Consider the following 21,451-nt stretch of genomic DNA (forward strand, 5'->3'; position numbering starts at 1 on the left):
ACAGATTCAGATGGGGTGGTGGTGGGACCATCAGACCAGAAAGGGTGTGCACTCTTCTGTAGATTCTTCTGATCACTCCCACCACCCAGGACCCCTTGCGCCTAAAGAGAAAACTGCCCATCGGAAGTCTTCGACTGGCACCCTTGGCACATCCGTTTGTGTCTGAGTAATCGATCTGTCCGAGAAAAACACTGAGAAAAAAGGGAGGAAAAACTCAGTGGCCCATTAACAAGCTCCTTCACCACATAGAAGGCATATGTCATATTCTACTTCCTCTCAACATGTGCAGATGACACAAGCACAGTGGTTAAGAAAGCAGTTGTTGGAGCCAGAGCCCCTGGCACCGAATCCTGACTCTACCACTTAGGAGCTGTGTGACCCTGGCAAGTTATTTCATAGCCCTGAATCTGCACACTCTTCTATCTGTAAGATGAGGCTAAATGTTCCTACTCACACCATAGCTGCTTTGTTCATCAAATATTACTGAGCATCTATCTCAAAGCAGGTACAGTTCTTGGGGCTGAGGACAGGGTGGAGAGTGAGAAGGACAGTCACTGCCCTCATGGGACTTTCACTCTAGCATTTGGAAGATTCCATGTAAGAGTGCAGAACAAAGCTCGAGACCTAGCAAAGCATCCAGGAAGTGTTACCACTATCATTCTCATCTCTTGTTCTTGTCTTGTTTTGGTCCTGGCATTGACATTCTCATCAGATCAGATGCTGACCTCAGGGCAAAGATTACATCTCTTCCTCCAAAGTGCAGGAGCTCTCAAGTCGGACTGAATCCAGGCTCTGCCCTTGATCTGCTGTGTCCCTGGAAAACTTAACTTCTCTGAATCTCAATTTCCCCATAATTGAAATGAGGACGACACAGCTACTTTATGGAGTTAATGTGAAGATTTACTAAAAAACAAACAAAAAATATCTATGTAAAGTATGTTCTCACAGTACCTGGCACAGATTAAGTGCTCAAGAAAGGCTATTATTATTTTAATATTCTAACCCTTCCCCCTAAGCAGCTGCATGAGGCCAGAGGGATGAACCTCATCCTGAGGTTCATCTTTTATGGCAAGGAACACTGGGTGGCAGGAGTGGGGCCTGGCCCTGGTTCTTGGGTAAGGAAGTTTATGTGTGGAGCCGTAATGGGGCTGGATGACGTGTGAGCCTTACCTGATGACACCGTTCACACTGGTAAGGCTTTTCACCACTGTGTACACGCTTGTGGCGTTCCAGGTGGTACTTCTGAATGAATCGCATATCACATATATCACACTCAAATGGTTTCTCACCTAACCCAGGTGGAGACAGAAGTGAATGTCAAGAGGTGTATGTGGTAGGGACATGGTTCCAGCTATCTTCTTAGTCATCTAAACTATAATATAGTGGAGAGATCCCCAAAACTGCTGGTCTCAGTGACACCAGAAACAGAGCTATGCACTCTTTATACCTCATTTACTTATCCACTTCCTCCATTTCTAATGCTTCCCCTGGAAGGTAAACCCAACTAAACAGGTATATCTCATCACAGAACAAAAGTTATAGACTATTCTCCCCCTGTGAATATAAACAAGAGACTTACCAGTGTGAATAAGGATGTGCCTCTTGAGGTGGTAACTGCTCCTAAAGGCTCCAAAGCAGTGTTCACAAATAAAATTTTTTGGAATCTTTACTTGAAAAGAACCGTTTTGTTCCACTACCACCACCTGGGGGCAACAATCAGGCATGTCATGAGGCTATTCCTCTGCCCTCTTCCTAGAGACCATTCTACTCTGGGTCCATTTTCAGCTGCTGGATGAAGAACCTCTCTGATGATATCTAAAGATGCCAACATCTCCCACATTCCTCAGGGTTAAGAGTTCCTCTGGGAAAGGAGGTGGAGTGGGTAAGATGCCTGTCTTGTTACACTCAACAGTCTGAGCATGACCTGAGCTGGAGTTAGTCTGTCCCTGCCCTAGGGAACAGTATAAATCATGTTCCCTGACCTGTACCAAAGATGTTTCAGCAAGGGTAGGTATTAACTACTAAAGTGGACTCTGGGTGAAATCAGGGGATACACACTGGCTATGAAGGATGAAAGCATTTAGGGAAAGTTCCAGGGAGAATCACAGTGGAAAGAAAAGATTACCCCATTACTAAACTGTACTGGTTTGGGGGATTACCCCATTACCTGCCTTTTTAACAGTCTTTTTTGAGTGAGAAGCCTCAGCCAAGCTGTCATCATCTTTCCGGTTCCGGGACTTATCACTGTCTTTTCGGTGGCCCTTTGAAGACAAATCAAACCTAAACTCACAGTCCATCTCAGAACACAATATAAGAGACCAGATACTACTTTCTGACAATTTTTAAATGACAGGTAACCACCTGCTCCAAAGGCTTAGAAAAAGTACTCTTCTGTTTCTCTCCATGTCCTTGGTCTCAAGGGGTTGTTGTATAAAAAGACCTTCCTCAATTTTCTAAAATATCTACATTCATTCATTCCCCAGCTGTACTCCCTTTTCCCACTTTCCTAAACAGAAGCGCTGAGGAATCAAAGCTTGATGTCTCCTGGCACAAAGCTTGGGCCACCCGAACCCCAAGCACCACAGTGGACTCAAGTGCTGTACCTGACTCGAGCACCTCAGCACATCAGGGCTACCTGCCCGCTCGCCATTCTCGGCCTGCTTGCTGGCAATCTGGCTCAGCATCATCTTCTTGCTGGCTGCAGTGGGAACCAAACTCACACCTGCTAGGCCTTCACAAGCCAGGAGACTTGCCTAAGTTGAAAGGAGAGGAGGTGTCAGATCACCTGGCAAGGCAGGGCAAAAACAGGCTGCCATCTTCTATAGAACTGCCTTTTACACCCAGCTACAGACAAATTGCTTCTCTCCAGGGAGCAGCCCTCCTCACTGCCAAACCCTCCTTCCTTCAAGATCCTCCCCAACTCATCTCACCAGTTCCTTTTCTGTTGTTCTTCAGCATTAAAACACACATGAAGTTAATAATCAAGCAGTATCAACACCTTTGTCAGCAGTACTGTGCTAAGTACAGTGTATGTGGCTACAAATTACTTTGAAAGTATTTCTAGGCCTTAACACTGAGTGGATATGAGATGTGTCAATATTACCCACTGAAATGGGAAATGCCTAGAGGACTTTTCTCCTCTCTCTCAAAAGCTCTCAATTTCAGAGCCCATTTCTGATTGGCAGACCTTATTGGTACCAACTATATATTCTAGGAGGTTTGTGGGAGACCAACCTTACATGTGACTGAGTTACACTCCCCAGCTGGGTGCTGAGGCGCTCAGTCGCAGAAATGTGGCAGAGCTTTCCCCACCCTTCTTGGGTCTGAGGGTCGATGTCTCGTGCATGGGTGTGTCTTGCTACAGCCCCATGAGTGAAGCTATGCTCATTTGTTCCTTTGTAATATAACCCCTTGCCCGGTTTAGGATAGAATCTCCCATGGAAGTGCCTTATATGTGTCCCCTTCTCTTATTGTGCTCTTGGGTGTGGCCTACCCAGGTGTCAGTCAATCTGCTGACAGTGGACATCATGAAGATACTCAGCCCCCTGAAACCTGACCCCTTGCCTCATTTGAATAGTTTATCCTCAATAAAAGGGGTCAGCGAGTGCTCTCACTCTCTTTCTGTGAACCCTTAAGGTCAGAGGAGCTGTCACAGTGACCCCAAAGAAAAAGGTATTGTCTCTATTGTGTGGTTATTTCGTGCAGCCCAGTTAGCCCAGTTTAACTGGAGTGACCCCTGAGCCTTTTAGTCACGAGATCAGAAACCCAGCAGAGGTTATTTCTCTTTAAATATTAATAAGTGTTGTCAGTTACAGCAGATGTAAAAATCAAACTACTTGGAAGGATTCTGAAGTTGAATAAACAATTTCTTTTGACTCCTTAGGCCATTTATATGTATGCATATCTACATTTTTTCATATTCTCTGTTCCGCATAAAGTTGACAAGTTACTTAAACAAGATATATTTAAGCAAATAACCTATTTTCACTGCTGCATTCTTCAAATTGACTTTGTTTAGTATCACTCGATATGTTTCTTTTACTGACAAAAAAACTTAAAATAGTTGGTCAGTAAACTCCCAAATTTATAAAAAAATTCCTTTCTTTATAAATGATCAGGTGGGGAATCCCTTCTCCCACCTTCAGGGACACTTTGGAGTGAAAGGTCCAGAATCAAAAATCTTATCACTGCTGTTTGTACTGTAATCTTGGGCAAGTTATTCCACTTTTTAAGCTAAATAAATAGTGCCTATTCTCATAGAGTTGATGAGAACTAAACTAAAATGTAAAATGCTTGGCAGTGCTTAGCAGAGTTAGTGTTTAGTGAAAGGCAATCTTTTCAAAATAAGAGTGAACTTAATGTTGTAGAATGGGCCGCAAACAGACAAAGGAAGAAGAAACCAAAGGGTTTCTACTCTGCAGGGAAAGGAGGAAGCTGTGCATGCAGAAGCAGCTGGAAGAAAGCCAATTATACTATAATCAGGCTGCCATCCTGGTGAGACTGGTAGGGGAGGTTCCCTGGAAGAAAGCTAGAAGCAGCTCTGGGAATGTGTGCACAAAGCTTTTCTACCTAGATGACTACAACAGGCTATCTAGTCATCCTGTCCCTCCAATCCATCTACACTTGCACAATGACAATTACCTTCTAAACATAGTGATTTGATGTTACTCTGTTGCTTAACATTATTTAGGGAGGCCTCATTCCCTATAAATAAGATCTAATTCCTCAGGAAGGCATAAAAGGCCCTGGGGTCATACTCTGCTTACTTCTCCAGGAAAACACCCCCCACCAACATTATCTACCCTATCTCCCAAATTATACCCATTTAAATCCTTTGCTTCGTAACTACCAAACTACCTGCACACCTTGTACCTCCTCATTCTCCTTTAGTCTAAGCCTCTGTCTACATAGTATCCCTTGTCTGATTGTCCTTCTCTGTTTGTTAATCTAGCAAAATCCTTTGCATTCTTCAAGCTTCATCTTCTTCCATCTAGGCAGAAGTATCACTCTGCGGTGTATATATGTCTATTTTTTGTACATTCCTTCAACCAACAGTTTCAGTCTCTACTACTAGTCAGCCACTATGCAAGGCATTGTGAATATAAAAATAATAGACTGTCTTTCCGTTCCTTCCCCCCAAACCCAAGTAGCCTGGAAGCTTACTGGGGACAAGAACAATCTTATTCATCTTTGTATTCCCAGCACAATGCCTTGCATGTAACAGGAGCTCAATAAATTCCTGTTGGAAAAAAAACAACAACAAACGAAGCATTCACCAGACTATGTACTCTTTTATGCCCCTCAGCACTTAATGTACCAAATGCACACTGAGTACATGTTGCTTTGCAAAAGTTTCATTAGTGCCTGTGATGCAGTATAGCCTACCTCCTTCATTTGACTGGAAGCTCCCTGAAGGCAGGGGCTGTGGCCTGTCTCCTTTCCTTCCTCTAGATCTCCCCCTGGTGTTTAATACAGAGCTTGGCTCACTGGGTTGGTCAATATTGTTGACTAGGGCAGCATTCAAGAGTGTAACTGCAAAGAGGCTTCCCAGTGATCTTGAAGGAGGACTTTAGAGCTTTTTACCTGAGCCATGCTGACTTTTCACTTAATGCAACCCAAAGTTCAGGAGTTCCTTGATCCAGCTTTCCTTAAGACACTGCCTTTTGAAGAACTGTCACCAAATCACGGTAATGGCTCCCTCATGTCCTCTCAGTCCTGCTGCCATATTGAACTGCCTTTGTCTCCCAAAAGAACTTTGTGTCCTCCAAAGGGAAAACAGGTGTTCCAAGAATCCCTGGTCTCTCTTTGGCGTCTGCCTGTTGTCTGAAGAAAAGAGAGTCTTCTAGTCTTGGTTTTCCAGTTGAATTCTCTTGATTTAGCTCTTGATTTGTTCCAGAAACCTGAAACCAAAGAGGGAGATGGGGCCCTTAAGTGCAACATCCTCAGGCCATAGAGTGACGTGAACTTTTTTTTTTTGCTGGGCGCACTCTGAAGCTCAGAAAGAAGACATGAGTCAGGAGAGCGTTCTTTCTAGGTCAGTAGAAGAAATTGGTCTCGTAGGCAAGGAGGGGCAGCCAACAGAAGCAAAAGTAACAGGGACCTCTTAGAGAGTAACTCTGTCAACAGGGTTACTGCTTGGATTTGCCATCTTAGGAATGGAAGAAGGGGGCGGAGGCCTTTCAGGGATTTTGGGCCAAGTGGGCCGGCCCGCAAAGCTGGCACTCTACAGAGGCTGAGAGACCCGGGGTGGAGGAAAGCTCGGGGGCCATCGCTGGGCGCTGAGGCGACGGGCAGAAACCACACTGGCAGTGCCCACACGTGTATGTTCTCTGAGTCTGCCCGAAGGTACGTAAACTCGTTGCGGAGGTGGAGGGCGGGCATGCAAAGCTAGGCATAGCGCGTTCCCTCCCTCCAGCCACCCAGATAGGCAGCTGCAGCGTCCGCCGCACCAACCGAGCCGAAAAGACAAGAGAGCCGAGCATAGCGCGAGGTGCGTGCTCGCGCCCGCGTCCCTTCAAAACGAGCGTTCGTCTCCAGGGTCGGGGACGCGGCGGCAGGAGGCGGTGCGCGCGCGGCCCTCCCCCAGACCCCCTCCTTTCGCCACGCGCCCCTCCTCCCCTCCCCTCCCCCTTCCCGCGCGGCGTCCCACGGCCTGCGAGCTGCTGAAGCGCTGCCGTCCGCCTGGACGACGCTGCGCACCTTGGGGCGTGCGCCTACCTGCCAGGCACGACTTCCCGCTGCCTCCCCAGCCGCGCGGCGCCTCCTTCAGGCCCCAGCACTCCGTGCCAACCCTGCGGCCGCCGCTGTCCCCGCCGGGACCGAGGCAAGTTTACAAACACCAACCCGGGGCCCGTTTCCCCGGAAGCACTTCCCCCTCCCCCTCGTTCTCTCCGCCGAGCGGCAACATCCACTTCCGGGCTCGGGAGTCTGGACAGGCGGGGACAGCCAGAAAAGGGGTGAGGCTGGGGACGCGCGGAGCGCTGCAGCTGGCGAGCTGGCGATGAGGCGCGCGGGAGGATGGGAGGAGGGCGGACCGGAGGGCTGGCGCGTGCGCCGTGGCGAATGCGAGCCCGGGACGCCATCTTGACTGAGGGCAGGAATAGGATTCCTGAAATCTCCGGGCGCTGGTTGAGAGGGCTTCTTGGGAGAGCTGGCTAAGACTCTTTGAAAAAGTGCCACTTCTTTCCCTTCCGTCGCTTCTGGGGTCGGAGTCCTAAGTAGAAGCCAGATAGTTCACACTTCTGATCTTTTCCTTTAACTCGGTCAGGTTTGTCTTTCCTTGAGTTTGCTATCGGGCCCAGACCCGCAGATTTTAGGGTCAGCTGGGAGGAGTTAACTTTCTTTGCACAGTCCTGCCTTGTAAACCCAACCATAATCTGAAAATGAGTGTCTCGAAGGAGTTCCTTGAGTAGCCCGAGGCTGCCATGCTCACGTCCTCGCAGAAGTCAGAGGACATCCTGGTTACCTTTTATCTTTATTCCAGGCTGTCTAGCTCTGACTTCGCTGGAAAAGGACATAGAACCTACCTTAGTTTCCAACAAAACTAGTTGGACAGTTGGGCATGCATTTTGGTCCCTGGGCCGGGCTGAATTAGAAAAATGGAAAAATTGAACCCATCTTCAAATTCTATTCCCAACTTTAGCCGTTAGGGAGGGGGTCTTGCTAAAGATGCACTTTACTGAAGGAAATGTTGATTCCATTTAAGACCTAATTTCTGCTGTAGGTGCTATCAGGTTGTGAGCTTAGGAAAATTGATGGCTCTATTAAAGAAAAAATGCTTATGATGAAAAAACAAGAATTCCCAATCAACTTTTGTACACAAATTTTATTTCCCCAACCTGTCAACATTTTGGGCCATTGAAAGCAAGTTCTTTGTGCTTTTAGTGCCATCCCAAAATTGAATAAGATTGAGAGAGCAAAACATTTCCAGAAATAAATCTTTAATTACAAAAAAAAAAGGGGGGGGGGGCGTGTAGCTTAGCGGTACTGCAGTTGCATAGCAACTGGGTTCAGTCCCTCTGAGCTACACTCCTGGTCTGGGTTCAATCCCCAGTACCAAAAAAAAAAAAAAAACAAACCTCTTATTACATTTACATTTTGACCATTTTAATTGTTTTTGTAAATCGCCTATCAACAAGAGAAACAAGTCAAGAATGTTTACCATTAACACTAATATTCTATTGTATATCAATTAAAAATGAGGGCTGTAGATGTAGTGCATGGCCCTGGGTGCAATTCTCAACTTTGCAAAAAACAACGACAAAAAACCCTACTAATTCAATAGAGCTTCTGGGCACCGAAAAGTCTCATTATGTTAATATATTCATTTATAAAGAGAAACAGTTGACGAAATAGTAAAATTAATATTAGAGTTCGGCAACATAGCCAGATGTAAGATTAACAAATAAAAATTATATAAAATCAAAAATAAAAAGGACTGGAAATGAGCAGGGCATGGTGGTGCAGGTCTGGAATCCCAGCAGGTTGGGAGGCTGAGGCAGGAGGATCCTGAGTTCAAAGCTAGCATCCACAATGGGGAGGTGCTAAGCAACTCAGTGAGATACTGTCTCTAAATAAAATACAAAATAGGGCTGCCAATGTGGTTCCATGGTTGAATGCCCCTGAGTTCAATCCCTGATACAAAAAAAAAAAAAAAAAAAAAGGACTGGAAGTGTAGCTCAGTAGTAAAGCACCGAGTTCAATCTCCAGCATGAGAACAAATTATATAAGTAAAATATGAAAAGAATAACCACGAAATGTCATAGAATAATCTCATTTACAGTAAAACTATTACATTTCTAGAAAAAATTTTAATAGGGAACTGAAAGTCAGATTTATTTATTTTTTGGTGGTGGGGATTGAACCAAGGGGTGTTTTACCAGGGACTTATATCCTCATTCCTTTATACTTTTTGAGACAGGGTCTTACTAAATTGTTGGAGGTCTGAGTTGCTGAGGCTGGCCTCCAACTTGTAATCCTACTGCCTCAGGCTCCTGCCACAGTCATAAGTTAAGAAAACCAACCTGGGTGCTATGGCTCATGCCTGTAGTCCTAGCAACTTGCGAGGCTGAGGCAGGAGGATTGAGAGCTCTATGCCAGTATGGGCAACATAGTGAAACCTTGTCTTGAGGGCTGGGGATGTGGCTTAAGCGGTAGCCCACTCGCCTGGCATGTGTGTGGCCTGGGTTCGATCCTCAGCACCACATACAAAGATGTTGTGTCCCCCGAAAACTAAAAAATAAATATTAAAAAAGATCATTCTCTAAAAAAAAAAAAGAAACCCTGTCTTGAAAAGGAAAAAACAAACAAAACAAAACAGGCTATTTAATGAAATCATAAAGGCCTAATTAGATGACATTTTATTATGTCCACTAGTAGGAAGACATAGTAGTCTTGTAGTTTTGTAGTAGTCATAGTTTTATAGGGACATCAATTCTTGCTGTAGATTAAGGTAAACTAAATTCTAGTTACACGATTTTGCATGGAATTTTAAAAAATATTTTTTAGTTGTAGTTGGAAACAATATCTTTATTTTATTTATTTATTTTTATGTGGTACTGAGGATCAAACCCAGGGCCTTGCATGTGCCAGGTGAGTGCTAAATTAAATAGTACTCCATTGCTGGACCACAACCCTAGCCCCTTTGCATGGAATTTAAATTAATTGTTTTACTTTTTTTTTTTTTTTTTTGGGTAGTGGGGATTATTATTTAGCTCTACTGCTAAACTATATCCCAGCTCTTTTTTTTTTTAAGAGAGAGAGAGAGAGAGAGAGAGAGAGTTTTTTCTTAATATTTATTTTTTAGTTTTCGGCGGACACAACATCTTTGTTTGTATGTGGTGCTGAGGATCGAACCTGGGCCGCACGCATGCCAGGCGAGCGCGCTACCGCTTGAGCCACATCCCCAGCCCCTATCCCAGCTCTTAAGCTGATTTTTAAATTGATATGGAGGGCTGGGGTTGTAGTTCAGTACTAGAGCGCTTGCCTAACATGTGTGAGACACTGGGTTCAATCCACAGCACCACATAAATATAAATAAATAAAATAAAGGTATTATGTCCATCTGCAACTAAAAATGTTTTTTAAAATTGACATGAAAAAGAATAATTGCAAAAAGAGCAAAGAAATTTTTTTTTTTTTTTGGCTGCTGTTGTTTTGGTACTGGGGATTGAACCCAGGGCACTCTGTCTCTGAGCTATACCCCCAAACCTTTTTTTTTTCTTTTTCTTTTTTTAGTTGTAGGTGGGCACAATATCTTTATTTCATTTTTATGTGGTGCTAAGGTTTGAACCTAGTGCCTCATGTGTGCTAGGCGAGTGCTCTGCCACTGAGGCACAAATCCAGGTATTTTATTTTTGAGACAGGGTCTAAATTATTGAGATTGGCCTTGAATTTGAAATTCTCCTGCGTCTCTGGGTTTGTAGGTGCTCGCTTCACCTGGCACAAGAATATTTTGAAAACATTTGAGTGGGTAAAATTATGAGTGAGAAATAGAAAGCTGTGAGTAAGCTTTCATCACTTTCATGGTGTCTCTTTACGCAAAATTTTTAAAGTTTCACATTGTTAAATCTGTCTGTGGTGGGCTGGGGATGTGGCTCAAGTGGTATCGCGCTCGCCTTCAATGTGTAAGGCACTGGGTTCGATTCTCAGCACCACATAAAAATAAAATAAAGATATTGTGTCCACCTAAAACTAAAAAATAAATATTAAAAAAAAATTTTTAAAAATCTGTGGCTTTTGAATTTTTGTGTCATGCTACCTCAATATTATTAAAATATTTTCCTGTACTTTCTTCTGGTATTCTGTTGTTGTATATTTTCACAAATATTTGTATATTGGCTGCAGTTCTTGTGTGTGTGTGTGTATGGGAAGAAATAGTGAGAAACTCCAGACTTAATGTAGACAGACTAGCCTCGAAGTTAGCGAAAATTGGCTATACTGCCTTTGTAATTTGGACAAATTAATTCACTTTTTCCAGCCCAAGAGTCTTCATTTTGAAGACAAGAATGAATGAATACCTATCTAATTTCTAGTACCATTATGAGTATCAATGAGATAATGGATTAGAGGGCTTTCAGTAGAGGGAAAAAAAAAAAACCCTTTGCAAATCAAGTTACCATCAGTACAGATTCCTGGATGATGGGAATCAAATATAAGTGGAATGCAGTGGTATTTTCAGTACCTATAAATAGTTGATGAATTCAGCAAATGTCTATTGATAGCCTTTGTGCAAGACTCTGGTTGAAAGCACTTTAAGAGGCACTGCCAGGCGGCCATGGATGTGTACACCTGTAATCCTAGTTGTAATCAGTCTGTAATCCCAGTTTAGGCAGGAGGATTGAAAGTTCAAGGCTAGCCTGGGCAATTTAGTGAGACCCTATCTCAAAATAAAAAGGGCTAGGGGTGTAGCTCACTGGTAGAGTACCCCTGGGATCAGTCTCCAATACCAAAAAAAAAAAAAAAAGGGGAAGGTAACTGCAGTTGTCAGATCCTTTTGCCCCCAGGCAGGTCTCCTGCTCTGTGACTTTCCCCAACTCAGGCCCACCCCATCCTTTTACCAAATCGAGGTATATGATTCCTGAGTAGTCTTTTCTGGCTCCTGTTCTCTATCATCTCATGAGTCTGAGTATTTGCTCCTGGAAGCCTGGGTTTGGTCAGCAGAGCAGAATGAAGCAGTCCTACCTTTCCTTGGTGAGCGCACTACTCTGTGGTGGTAATCATGCCTTCAGTTTGCATCCCAAGCTTCCTTGCTGGCTTGCTGGCTTGCTGGCTGGAGTCCACAGCACACATACAGCAAGCACCTGGGGCAGTGCCAACCAGGCGGCAGAAGTAGACAGTCAGTCCATGTTTGCTGAACAAGCTGAACCCTTTCCCCTCTGTGAACCAGCATGGGTTGCATAATCAAAATGAGCAGTGTCTGTCTCCCTTTGCCACCTGCTAGACCTTTGATGATAGTGGATAGAGAAGTTGGGAAACCAAACAAGGGACATTCCTTGATTCTAGCAATGTGTATGTTTTAGGGAAAAAACTTTTTTTTTTTTTTTTTTTTGGTACTGGGGATTGGTACCAGGGACACTTTACCACAGAGCTATACACCTAGTACCCCACCTCCTTTTTTTTTATTTTGAGACAGGGTCTCAATAAGTTGCTTAGGACCTGGCTAAGTTGCTGAGGCTGGCCTCCTATCTCAGTCTGCTGAGCCACTGAGATTACAGGTGTATGCCACAGCTATCAGCTGTTTTAGAATTCTTATGACCCCTTAATTCCTTCTTAATTTTAAAAATTGCTTTGAAATATCTTTATTTTAGTTACATAAGTAATATGAAATTTTTATATAAAATTATAAAAATATGGAAGTTTATAAATAAGAAAATTTAAATCATCCATAATTCTAGTGCCCAGTAATAACTGTGTGTATGTGTATATATATATATATATATATATATATGTATATATATATGTATATATGTATATGTGTATATATATGTATATGTATATATATGTATATATATATGTATATATACGTATATATATGTATATATAAATATATAGTGTGGGGCATTGGGAATCGAACACATGGTTGGTTTACTAAGCTACATCCCCAGTCCTTTTTATTTTTAATTTGAGACAGGATCTCACTAATTTGTTTAGGGCCTCACTAAATTGCTGAGACTGGCCTGAAAACTTGTGATCCTTCTGTCTTAGCCTCCTGAGTAGCTGGGATTACAAGTGTATGCTACCATGTCTGACTTCCCTGTGCTGTTTTTTATGTGTGTGGAGCTGGGGATCCAACCCAGGGCCTCACACATGCCAGGCAGACATTTTACCACTGAGCCACATCTGCAGCCCCCAGTGGATTTATTAAAAGACTCAAAAAGACATTAAAATATTAACTAGCTAGACAGGGTAGCATTTACCTGTAAAGCTACTCAAAAGGCTGAAGCAGGAGGATCACAAGTTTGAGGCTAGTTTGGGCAACTTAAGGACACTCTATCTCAAAAAATAAAAAAATGCCCCTGTGCTCAGTCCCCAGTATTGCAAACAAACCACAGGAAGTGAATGCTAATGGGTGTAGGTTTCTTTTGCGGGTAATGAAAATGTTCTGGAATTAAATAGTGGTGACCCGTGTACTATTTTGGGAAAATACAAAAACGAAAACACTAAATTACTTCAGAAGAATGATCTTTATTGGGCTGGGGATGTAACTTAGTGGTAGAGAGTTTCTCTGGTATGTGTGAAGCCCTAGCATCACAAAAAAAAAAAAAAAGAATTTTGGGCTGGGGTTGTGGCTCAGTGGCAGAGTGCTTGCCTAGCATGTGTGAGGCACTGGGTTCAATTCTTAGCACCGCATATAAATAAATGAATAAAATAAAGGTTCAGCAGCATCTAAAAAAATAATGAATTTTATGGTATATGAATCATATCTCAATAAACTGTTATTTTTTAAAATGCCTGTATATGCATATACACAGTATTGTCTTTTTCTGAACTGTCTAAAAGTTGCAGACACCATGTCTCTTTACTATTGAATGTTTCAGCATATTTTCTAACAAGAATGTTTTCTTATATAGTCTAATACAATTATCAGTGCAGGAAAGTTAATACTGATTTAATACTAATATTTATGGTACTACCCATAGTCAGATTATACCAGTTGTGCCAATAATATTTTTTCCTCCCTGTGAGACAGTCTCAGTTTGGTTTTGAACTTGTGAACTCATGTGGTTTTTCTACTTCAGCCTCTCAAGTGCTGGGACAGTTGGCACATGCCACCATGTACACCCCCAATAATGTTCTTTAATTTTTTTTTTTTTTTTACTTGTAGATAGACACAATGTCTTTATTTTTATTTATTTTATGTGGTGCTGAGGATCGAACTCAGGGCCTCACATGTGCGAGGCAAGCACTCTACCACTTAGCTACAACCCCAGCCCCAATAATGTTCTTTTATTTTTACCTTTATTTTTATTTTGTTTTTATTTTTATGTGGTGCTGAGGATCAAACCCAGCACCTCGCAGGTGCTAGGCAAGCGTTCTACCACTGAGCCACAACCTCAGCCCCTCAATAATGTTCTTTATAACAGTTTTTTTCCTTCCTTATCCAGGAGCCAAACTCAGATTGTATGTTGCTTTTGTTTGTAATACCTTAGTCATTTTCAGTCCAGAGCCAGGTCCTCAGCCTTTTTTTGATTTTCATGACATTGACTTTGTTTTGTGGTACTAGGGATTTGAACCCAGGGCCTCTCACATGCTCTACCACTGAGCTATAGACTCAGCCCCCAACACTGACATTTTAAAAGAGTATAGGCTAGTTATTTTGTAGAATGACTCTTAACTTAGATATATTTATTGCCTCATGGTTAGATTTGGTTATACTTTTTTTTAAACATTTATTTTTTGGTTGTATTGGACACAATTTTTTTTTTTTTTTTTTGTACCAGGGATTGAACCCAGAGGGACTTAACCACTGAAACCTTTTTTTTTTTTAAATTACATTTATTTTATTAATTATTTCTAAGTGGTGCTGAGGATCAAATTCAGGGCCTCGCACATGCTAGACGAGTGCTCTACTGCTGAGCCACAACCCCAGTCCTGGTTATACATTTTGGGTAGAAATTTTACACAAGTGGTGTTGAGTGTTTCTCAGTGCCTCACATCAGAAAGTGCCTGGTGTTAATCTGTTCCATTATTGGTGATGTCAGCTTTAATGTTTGGGCAAAGTGGTGCCCAGCAGGTTTCTCCACTGTGAAGTTACTATTTTCCTTTTTAAGTTGTGTATGTGAGTGATCAGTACTGGATTGAACTCAGGTGTGCTGTGCCACTGAGCTACATCCTCAGTCCTTTTTTATTCTTTATTTTAAGAGAGGAACTTGCTAAGTTGTTGAGGCTGGCTTTGAATTTTTTAAAGATATTTATTTTCAGGGCTGGGGATGTGGCTCAAGCGGTAGCGCGCTCGCCGGGCATGCGTGCGGCCCGGGGTTCGATCCTCAGCACCACATATAAAGATGTTGTGTCCGCCGAAAACTAAAAAAAAAAAAAAAGATATTTATTTTCATACTTTTTTAAAAAATGTATTTTTTTTAGTTGTAAGTTAAAATAAAATACCTTTATTTTATCTTTATGTGGTGCTGAGGATGGAATCCAATGCCTCACGTGTGCCAGGTGAGCGCTCTGCTACTGAGCCCCACCCCCAGTCCCTGGCCTTGAATTTGTGATCCTGCCTCAACCTCCTAAATTGCTGGGATTACATGCATGAGCCACTGTGCATGGCCCTTTAAGGAACTTTTTTTTTTTTTTGTACCAGGGATTGAACCCAAAGGGACTTAACTACTGAACCACATACCCAACCCTTTTTATTTTTTATTTTAAGACAGTGTCTCACTAAGTTGTGTATAGTCTCACTAAGTTGCTGCAGCTGGCTTTGAACCTGCGATCCTCCTGCCTCCACCTCCTGAGCTGTTGGAATTACAGGCATGTGCCATCACATCTGACTCCTTAAGGAACTATTTTAAGGGGAAAAAATTACAGCATAGCCCAACTCAGAGGAAAAAAGTGAAGCTTTATCCAGGTTTTAGTGTTGTGTTGAGGGAAAGAGAAAAAAAGGTGCAACAGCCTTTGAAGATTCAATAAAAAAGATCAGGGACTGGGAGTGTAACTGAGCAGTAGAGTGCAAGCCTGAGGCCCTGGGCTCCATCCCCAGTACTGCAGAAAAAAGGTCTGCTGTGAAGAGGAGGTGGCTGGAAGGGGGCATGTAGTGAGAGATTTTTTTTGGGGGGTGGGGTGGGGGTGGTGCTGGGAGGAAGAGTTAGAGGATGAAGATTAAAGAAGTGAGCAGGAATAATTGAGAGTTGTCCCTGAGGGCGAAGGAGAGGAAACCTTTAGACCTTGGTAGAGCACTTGCTTAGCACATATGAGGCACTGGGTTTGATTCTCAGCACCATGTACAAAAATAAATAAAGATATCTTGTCCATATACTACTAAGAATATTTAAAAAAAAAAAAAAACTTAACATAAATGAGTGCACAGAAGCAGTGGAGACTGAGGTGGAACAGAATGTGAAACTGCCACAGGCCAGTGTCCAGCCATCTTATGGAGGTTTATCTCACCCACTGCTCTGTGCTATGCAGTGTCCTCTCCTGGGAGGGACACACTTTTCTCACCCCTGCCCGGGGCTCCATGTACAACTTAGTTTGGACAGTGGGGCGTGAGGAAATGCGCCACATGCCAGGTTTGAGGAGAAGTTTTTAAGAGTTTGTGGTTTTCTCTACCTTTGTTCTTTACTCTCTGCCATGAGAACAGTGTGTCCCAGATAGTTCTTTCAGTCTGGATTTTAGAATAAAATCACATAAATCAGAACTAGAGCCAACACCACCATCAGAACTAGAACCATTAGAGAGGAATAAACCTCTGTTGTTAAGCCAGGTGCGTTGGAGGCACCTGTAGTTCAGCACTCTGGAGGCTAAGTGGGAGGATTACTTGAGCCCAGAAATTCAAGATCAGCCTGGGAAACAGTGAGATCTCATCTCAAAAACAAAACAAAAGCTTATGTTGTCATGGGCAGGTGGGATTTTGAAGCCCTTGTCACTACAGCAAAATTGACTAATAAAGACATTCAAATAAATTACAATTATACTGAGATTTTTTTTTTTTTTGCTGTGTTAGAGACTGAACTGAGGGCCTTACACATACCAGTGAGCCATACCTTCAGCCCTGAGGTATCATTTTTTACTCCTCATTTCAAATGCTCAACAGCATACTCTCTTGCTGAGGCTGAGCACACAGGCATTTTCATATATGATACCTTTGTGGATATTGGCAATCCCTATCCAACTCAACCCTGCAGATGGCTATATTGAAAAAGAAGACAGGGCTGAGGATACAGCTGAGTTGGTAGAGTGCTTGTCTCCCGCATGCACAAGGCCCTGGGTTCAGTCCCCAGCACCACATAAACACACACACACACACAAAAGAAGAAGATAATAACATATTAGCGAGGATGTGAAGAAACTGGAACTCTCATACATTACTGGTGGAAACTATGAGGTGGTACAGCCATTTTGAAAAACAATTTGGTAATTCCTCAAAACGTTAACTATAGTTACTATATGACCCAGTAATTTCACTACCAGATATGTATCCAGTAGAACTGAAAACATGTCTATTCAAAAACTTGTAAACAAATATTCCCAGCAGCATTATTTATAATAGCCCAAAGGTGGAAACAATTGAAATATGCAAGAACTGGTAAAAGGATAAATAAAATGTTGTAGCAGGGCATGGGGGCATACACCTATAATCCTAGCAGCTCAGGAGTCTGAGGCAGGAGGATCATGACTTCAAAGCCAGCCTCAGCAACTTAGTGAGGCCCTAAGCAATTTAGCAAGGCCTTGTCTCAAAACAAAGGACTGGGGGTGTGAGTCAGTGGTTAAGTGCTCCTGGGTTCAATCCCAGTACCCCCCAAAAAAAGAAAGAAAGAAAAAAAAGAAAAAAGATGGATATGATTCAGTCATAAAAAAACAATGAAGTACTGATACACACTATGATGTGGATGAACCTTGACTACATTATGCTAAGTAAAGCTCCTTGCAAAAGGACCACATAATGCCAGACACAGTAGTGAAAGCCTGTAATCCCAGCAGCTCGGGAGGCTGATGCAGGAGGATCTTGACTTCAAAGCCAGCCTCAGCAATTTAGCCAGGCCCTAAGCAACTCAGTGAGACCCTGTTTCTAAATAAAGTATAAAAAAGGGCGGGGCGGGGGGGTGCACAGAAGTGGTTCAGTGGTTAGGTACTCCTGAGTTCAATCCATGGTATCAAAAACAACAAAACAAAACAAAAAAACCCACATAGTGTATGATTTCTTTTATGTGAAATGTCCAGACTAGCAAAGCTGTAGAGATGAAAAATAGATAAGTAGTTGCCAGAGATTGGGGTGGGAGGAACAGGGAGTGACTATTATTGAGTTTTTCTTATTGAGATGAGGAAAATGTCCTGGAGTTAGTGGTGATGGTTGCACAAGTTTGTGAATATATGAAAACCACTGAATTGTGTACTTTAAAGAATTATTTTTTGTGGTAGTTAAGTTATATCTTAATAAAATCATAATATTAAAAAATGAGAAAGTTCTAAATGTACTGATATGATAAGAGCACCTATATTTTATTAACTGAAAAAAGCAAGGTACAGAAGAATGATTATGTACTAACTTTTGTATGAAGAGAGAGAAAATAAGAATATATTTTACATTTGTTAGTATTTGCCTTAAAAATTCTAGTGATTTCCTGTGTGAGTGGGAGTGAGACTGGGTCACATAGAATGAGATAGGAATTAGATTTTTCATTAAACTAGGTGTAAACTAGGTTCCTTCCTGGAACTCCACTAAAATTACATCAGTAGAATTTTAAATCTGGAAATATAACAAGAAAATGGTCAGGAGGCAAGAGTTATCAATTGCCTCCTGTCCATTTTCTTTTCTTTTTTTTTTTAATATTTATTTTTTAGGTGTAGATGGACACAACACAATGCCTTTATTTTTATGTGGCGCTGAGGATTGAACCCGGGTCCCACCCATGTGAGGCGAGCGCTCTACTGTTGAGCCACAATCCCAGCCCCCATTTTCTTGTTGTATTTCCAGAAAAACCTATTGGCTCATTTTAGTCCTCACCCAATCACCTGTCAGCAATGCCACCAGTCAGTACAGCTATCACTCAGCATTAATTGCCTTTTTATAGAAGCTAGAAGGCAGAGGAGAAGTGTAGCCAATGTCAGAAAGTCAAAGCCAGTATGTCTGTAGGGGCCCAACGGGAAACAAGCTGGTTCTTGGGGCAGAAGCCCAGAAAGGCTCAGGAATGAAAAAACACCAGCTCTTTTGGGAGGCCAGGGGAGGGCACAGCCTAAAACTTGCCGGAGAGCAGGGCAGTTAGGGGCTTAACCTGGCTTAACCCTACACTGGCTCTGTGTCCTGGACAAGTTACACAGTATCTCTGAAATTGTTTCCTCCTTTAAATGTGAGTAGTAAGTTTACCCTGAATGGTCATGGAGGTTAGCACACAATGCATTGTAAGTACATGGTATCTGGTTAAGTATTAAAATGGGGCCTATTTTTTGTTTATATTTGAGATACTAGGGATTGAACCCAGGGCCTTGCATATGTTAGGCAAGCTCTCTTCCACTGAGCTCTACCCCTCGCCTCGGGGCTTATTTTTATTAGCCTTTCAACCTCCATACTCCATGCTGCCACTGTCAGGAGCTGACAGGAGAGCTGGCGAAGGACCGTGTCCTCCATTCTCCAGGCCTGTGGCTCTCTGGTTTTCTCCAAACCCAGTCTACTTAGGAAATGTGTAAGAGTTGGACCACCTGCTCCCTTGACCCTCCATTAACTAGTGTGAATTTCCGTGGCTATTGACAGTCAAGTACATCAGAGCAGCCCACATTAAGGAAGTAGGCCCGATTCTAGATTCTCTTTTTTTTTTTTTTTTTTTAAGAGAGAGAGAGAGAGAGAGAGAGGGAACTTTTTAACATTTATTTTTTAGTTTTTGGCGGACACAACATCTTTGTATGTGGTGCTGAGGATCGAACCCGGGGCTCACGCATGCCAGGCGAGCGCACTACCGCTTGAGCCATATCCCCAGCCCTAGATTCTCTTCTTGTTCATGTCCTTTCATCTGGAAATTTCCTCCAGGCCTTGGTGTTTGTTCCTCTCTCCCTAGCCATCTCTCTCTGAACATCTCTTCCTTGGGGAATGGAGCTTTTCACAAGGCTTCATCTATCCCAACTCCTAAATTGCCTTTAGTTCTTGCATCTCATCGGAATTCTAGATCTGACCATCTACCTATGCATATCTGTAGTCCCAGGAAGTCTCCACTTGGCTGAGTACTTCTAAGAAATCACTGTTTTAATTTTCATCCAGTTTCTTCTTTCTGCATCCATATTTGTTTTAAGCGTGCCATTTTCTCTGTCATGCAGGCATGAACATCCAGGTTCATCTTTGACTTTTCCAATGTACATTCTCTGAGTGTTGAATTAACTGTACTCCAGGGAATGACTGAGGCTGCAATTTCTTCTCTCTTCCCTTTCTTACTCATCCCACCCTTATTCAAGTGTGGATCACCTCTTGCTTGGCTTACTGCAACACCCTGTCAATTCTTCTGCATCGTGCTGTTATAAATTGGTCTATTAGTCTTCTGAGAGTATCAATTTTTTCACATCCCTTGCCAAAGAATCTTTCACATCTCATTTTCTATAGGACGAAGCTTACATTTTCTGGCCTGGCTGGCAGGAAAGACTTGCCATGATCTCACCCAACTCTGCCTACTCTGCCTGCTCTGCCTTTGCTCCCATATTCCAGCCAGCAGTGCCTTCACTGACCCTGGCCCTGCTCACTGCCCACGCAAGCTCCTGGCATTCCTCTCCCTGCCCCGGTGCTCCTCTCTCCCTCCCTTTCTCCCTCTCCCCCATCTCTCTCTTTGTTTTTTCCAGACAGGATCTTGCCTTGTTGCCCAGGCTAGCCTCAAACTCCTGGCTCGAGTGATCCTCCGGCTTCAGCGTCTTTGAGTAGCTGGGACTGTATGTACCTGCCACCAAGCCCAACTCTTTCTCCTCCCTTTTGCCCATCCCATTTCTCCTGCCCACTCTCAAGATGTAGCTCCCATCTGCTATGAGTCTTTCCCAGTCTTCAGCCTCCTGGGTTTCCTTTCCTGATTCTGAGGACACTTAGGGTTAGGACCCAGCTGCACCCTGAGCTGTAACTGTTGCGTGTGTGTCTGTGTGCTCCTGCAGGGTCAGAAACTGAGGATTATACTCAAGTAATGGAATTCTCCCTCAGTGGAACCTCCTTTCCTTCCTGCTGTAGGAGAGGGCTTCAGAAATCAGAACAGTTCAGAGAAGACGGCATTAGGGTGCAAAAGAGATTGTCCTCTGAGGCTTGCCTAAACCATTTTGCCTCCATGGCTGAGGCCCCCTCACTTCTACTCTGCCCCCTACCCTGCCCACTGCTCTCTTCCCACTTCAGACGTCCCCCACACCACCGGTCTGTCCTCTTGAATTCCTGGTGGGAATCCCCCCTTCAATACATTCAGGCTCTGTGCCCCTCAGTCCCTAGGTTAATGTGCCACCTGTTTTTGCCCTTCTCCCCACCGGCCCCCTCCACCTTTGTCAGCTAATGATTATTCAGGGAACTTAACCTGCTGTCCCTGTCCCAAATCTGTGAAAGTTCTCTTTCGGGCAAGGGTCATGAGAGTTGTGCCATGGCCATGTGACTGCTGGTTTCATCCCACTCCCTCTGTTGTCTTGGTCCTACTATTCTGAAAAGCTAATTGTGTACCTTGTGGCCAGCTCACCTGAACAGAGACTTGAGCAGAAGGTAAGCTTTTCCTCTTTGCTTTTGGTGGACAGTGGCCACTGATTCCACTCACTCAGCATTAATTGCCTTTTTTCTCTCCCTCCTGTGTCC

The 21,451-nt window shown here is 43.2% G+C and overlaps 2 protein-coding genes across 8 annotated transcripts in view; one reads left to right on the plus strand and one right to left on the minus strand.

The window, feature by feature from the left end:
- Positions 1-6,935, minus strand: Znf740 (zinc finger protein 740). Of its 3 annotated transcripts, none has more exons than XM_027949962.2 (7): positions 6,718-6,932; positions 5,386-5,900; positions 2,604-2,753; positions 2,172-2,261; positions 1,580-1,703; positions 1,171-1,289; positions 1-191 (listed from the first exon to the last, which is right to left on the minus strand). In XM_027949962.2, exons 2-7 carry the CDS (start codon positions 5,392-5,394, stop codon positions 102-104), a joined length of 582 nt encoding a protein of 193 aa, XP_027805763.1. In that variant the 5' UTR covers positions 5,395-5,900; positions 6,718-6,932; the 3' UTR covers positions 1-101. The 3 variants fall into 3 exon arrangements, with proteins under 3 accessions (XP_027805763.1, XP_027805762.1, XP_071465924.1); XM_027949961.2 differs by having other exon boundaries at positions 5,584-5,900; positions 6,718-6,930; XM_071609823.1 differs by lacking the exon at positions 1-191 and adding an exon at positions 198-903 and having other exon boundaries at positions 5,584-5,900; positions 6,718-6,935.
- Csad (cysteine sulfinic acid decarboxylase) overlaps positions 6,204-21,451 on the plus strand; it is a 25,603-nt gene continuing 10,355 nt past the window's right edge. The window contains exons 1-2 of one of the 5 annotated variants that reach the window (XM_071609820.1): positions 6,238-6,345; positions 20,479-20,565. Coding sequence is in view for 2 of the 5 variants with exons in the window: in XM_071609822.1 (XP_071465923.1) it covers positions 6,323-6,345 (23 nt within the window). In the remaining 3 variants the exon portion in view is untranslated. Of the gene's footprint in view, positions 6,346-20,478; positions 20,566-20,590; positions 21,362-21,451 lie in introns of those variants that run through there. The other 4 variants (XM_071609821.1, XM_071609822.1, XM_027949955.2 and 1 more) reach the window with 4 other exon arrangements.

Source organism: Marmota flaviventris, chromosome 3, assembly GCF_047511675.1.
Source record: "Marmota flaviventris isolate mMarFla1 chromosome 3, mMarFla1.hap1, whole genome shotgun sequence".
NCBI classification, from domain to species: Eukaryota; Metazoa; Chordata; class Mammalia; order Rodentia; family Sciuridae; genus Marmota; species Marmota flaviventris.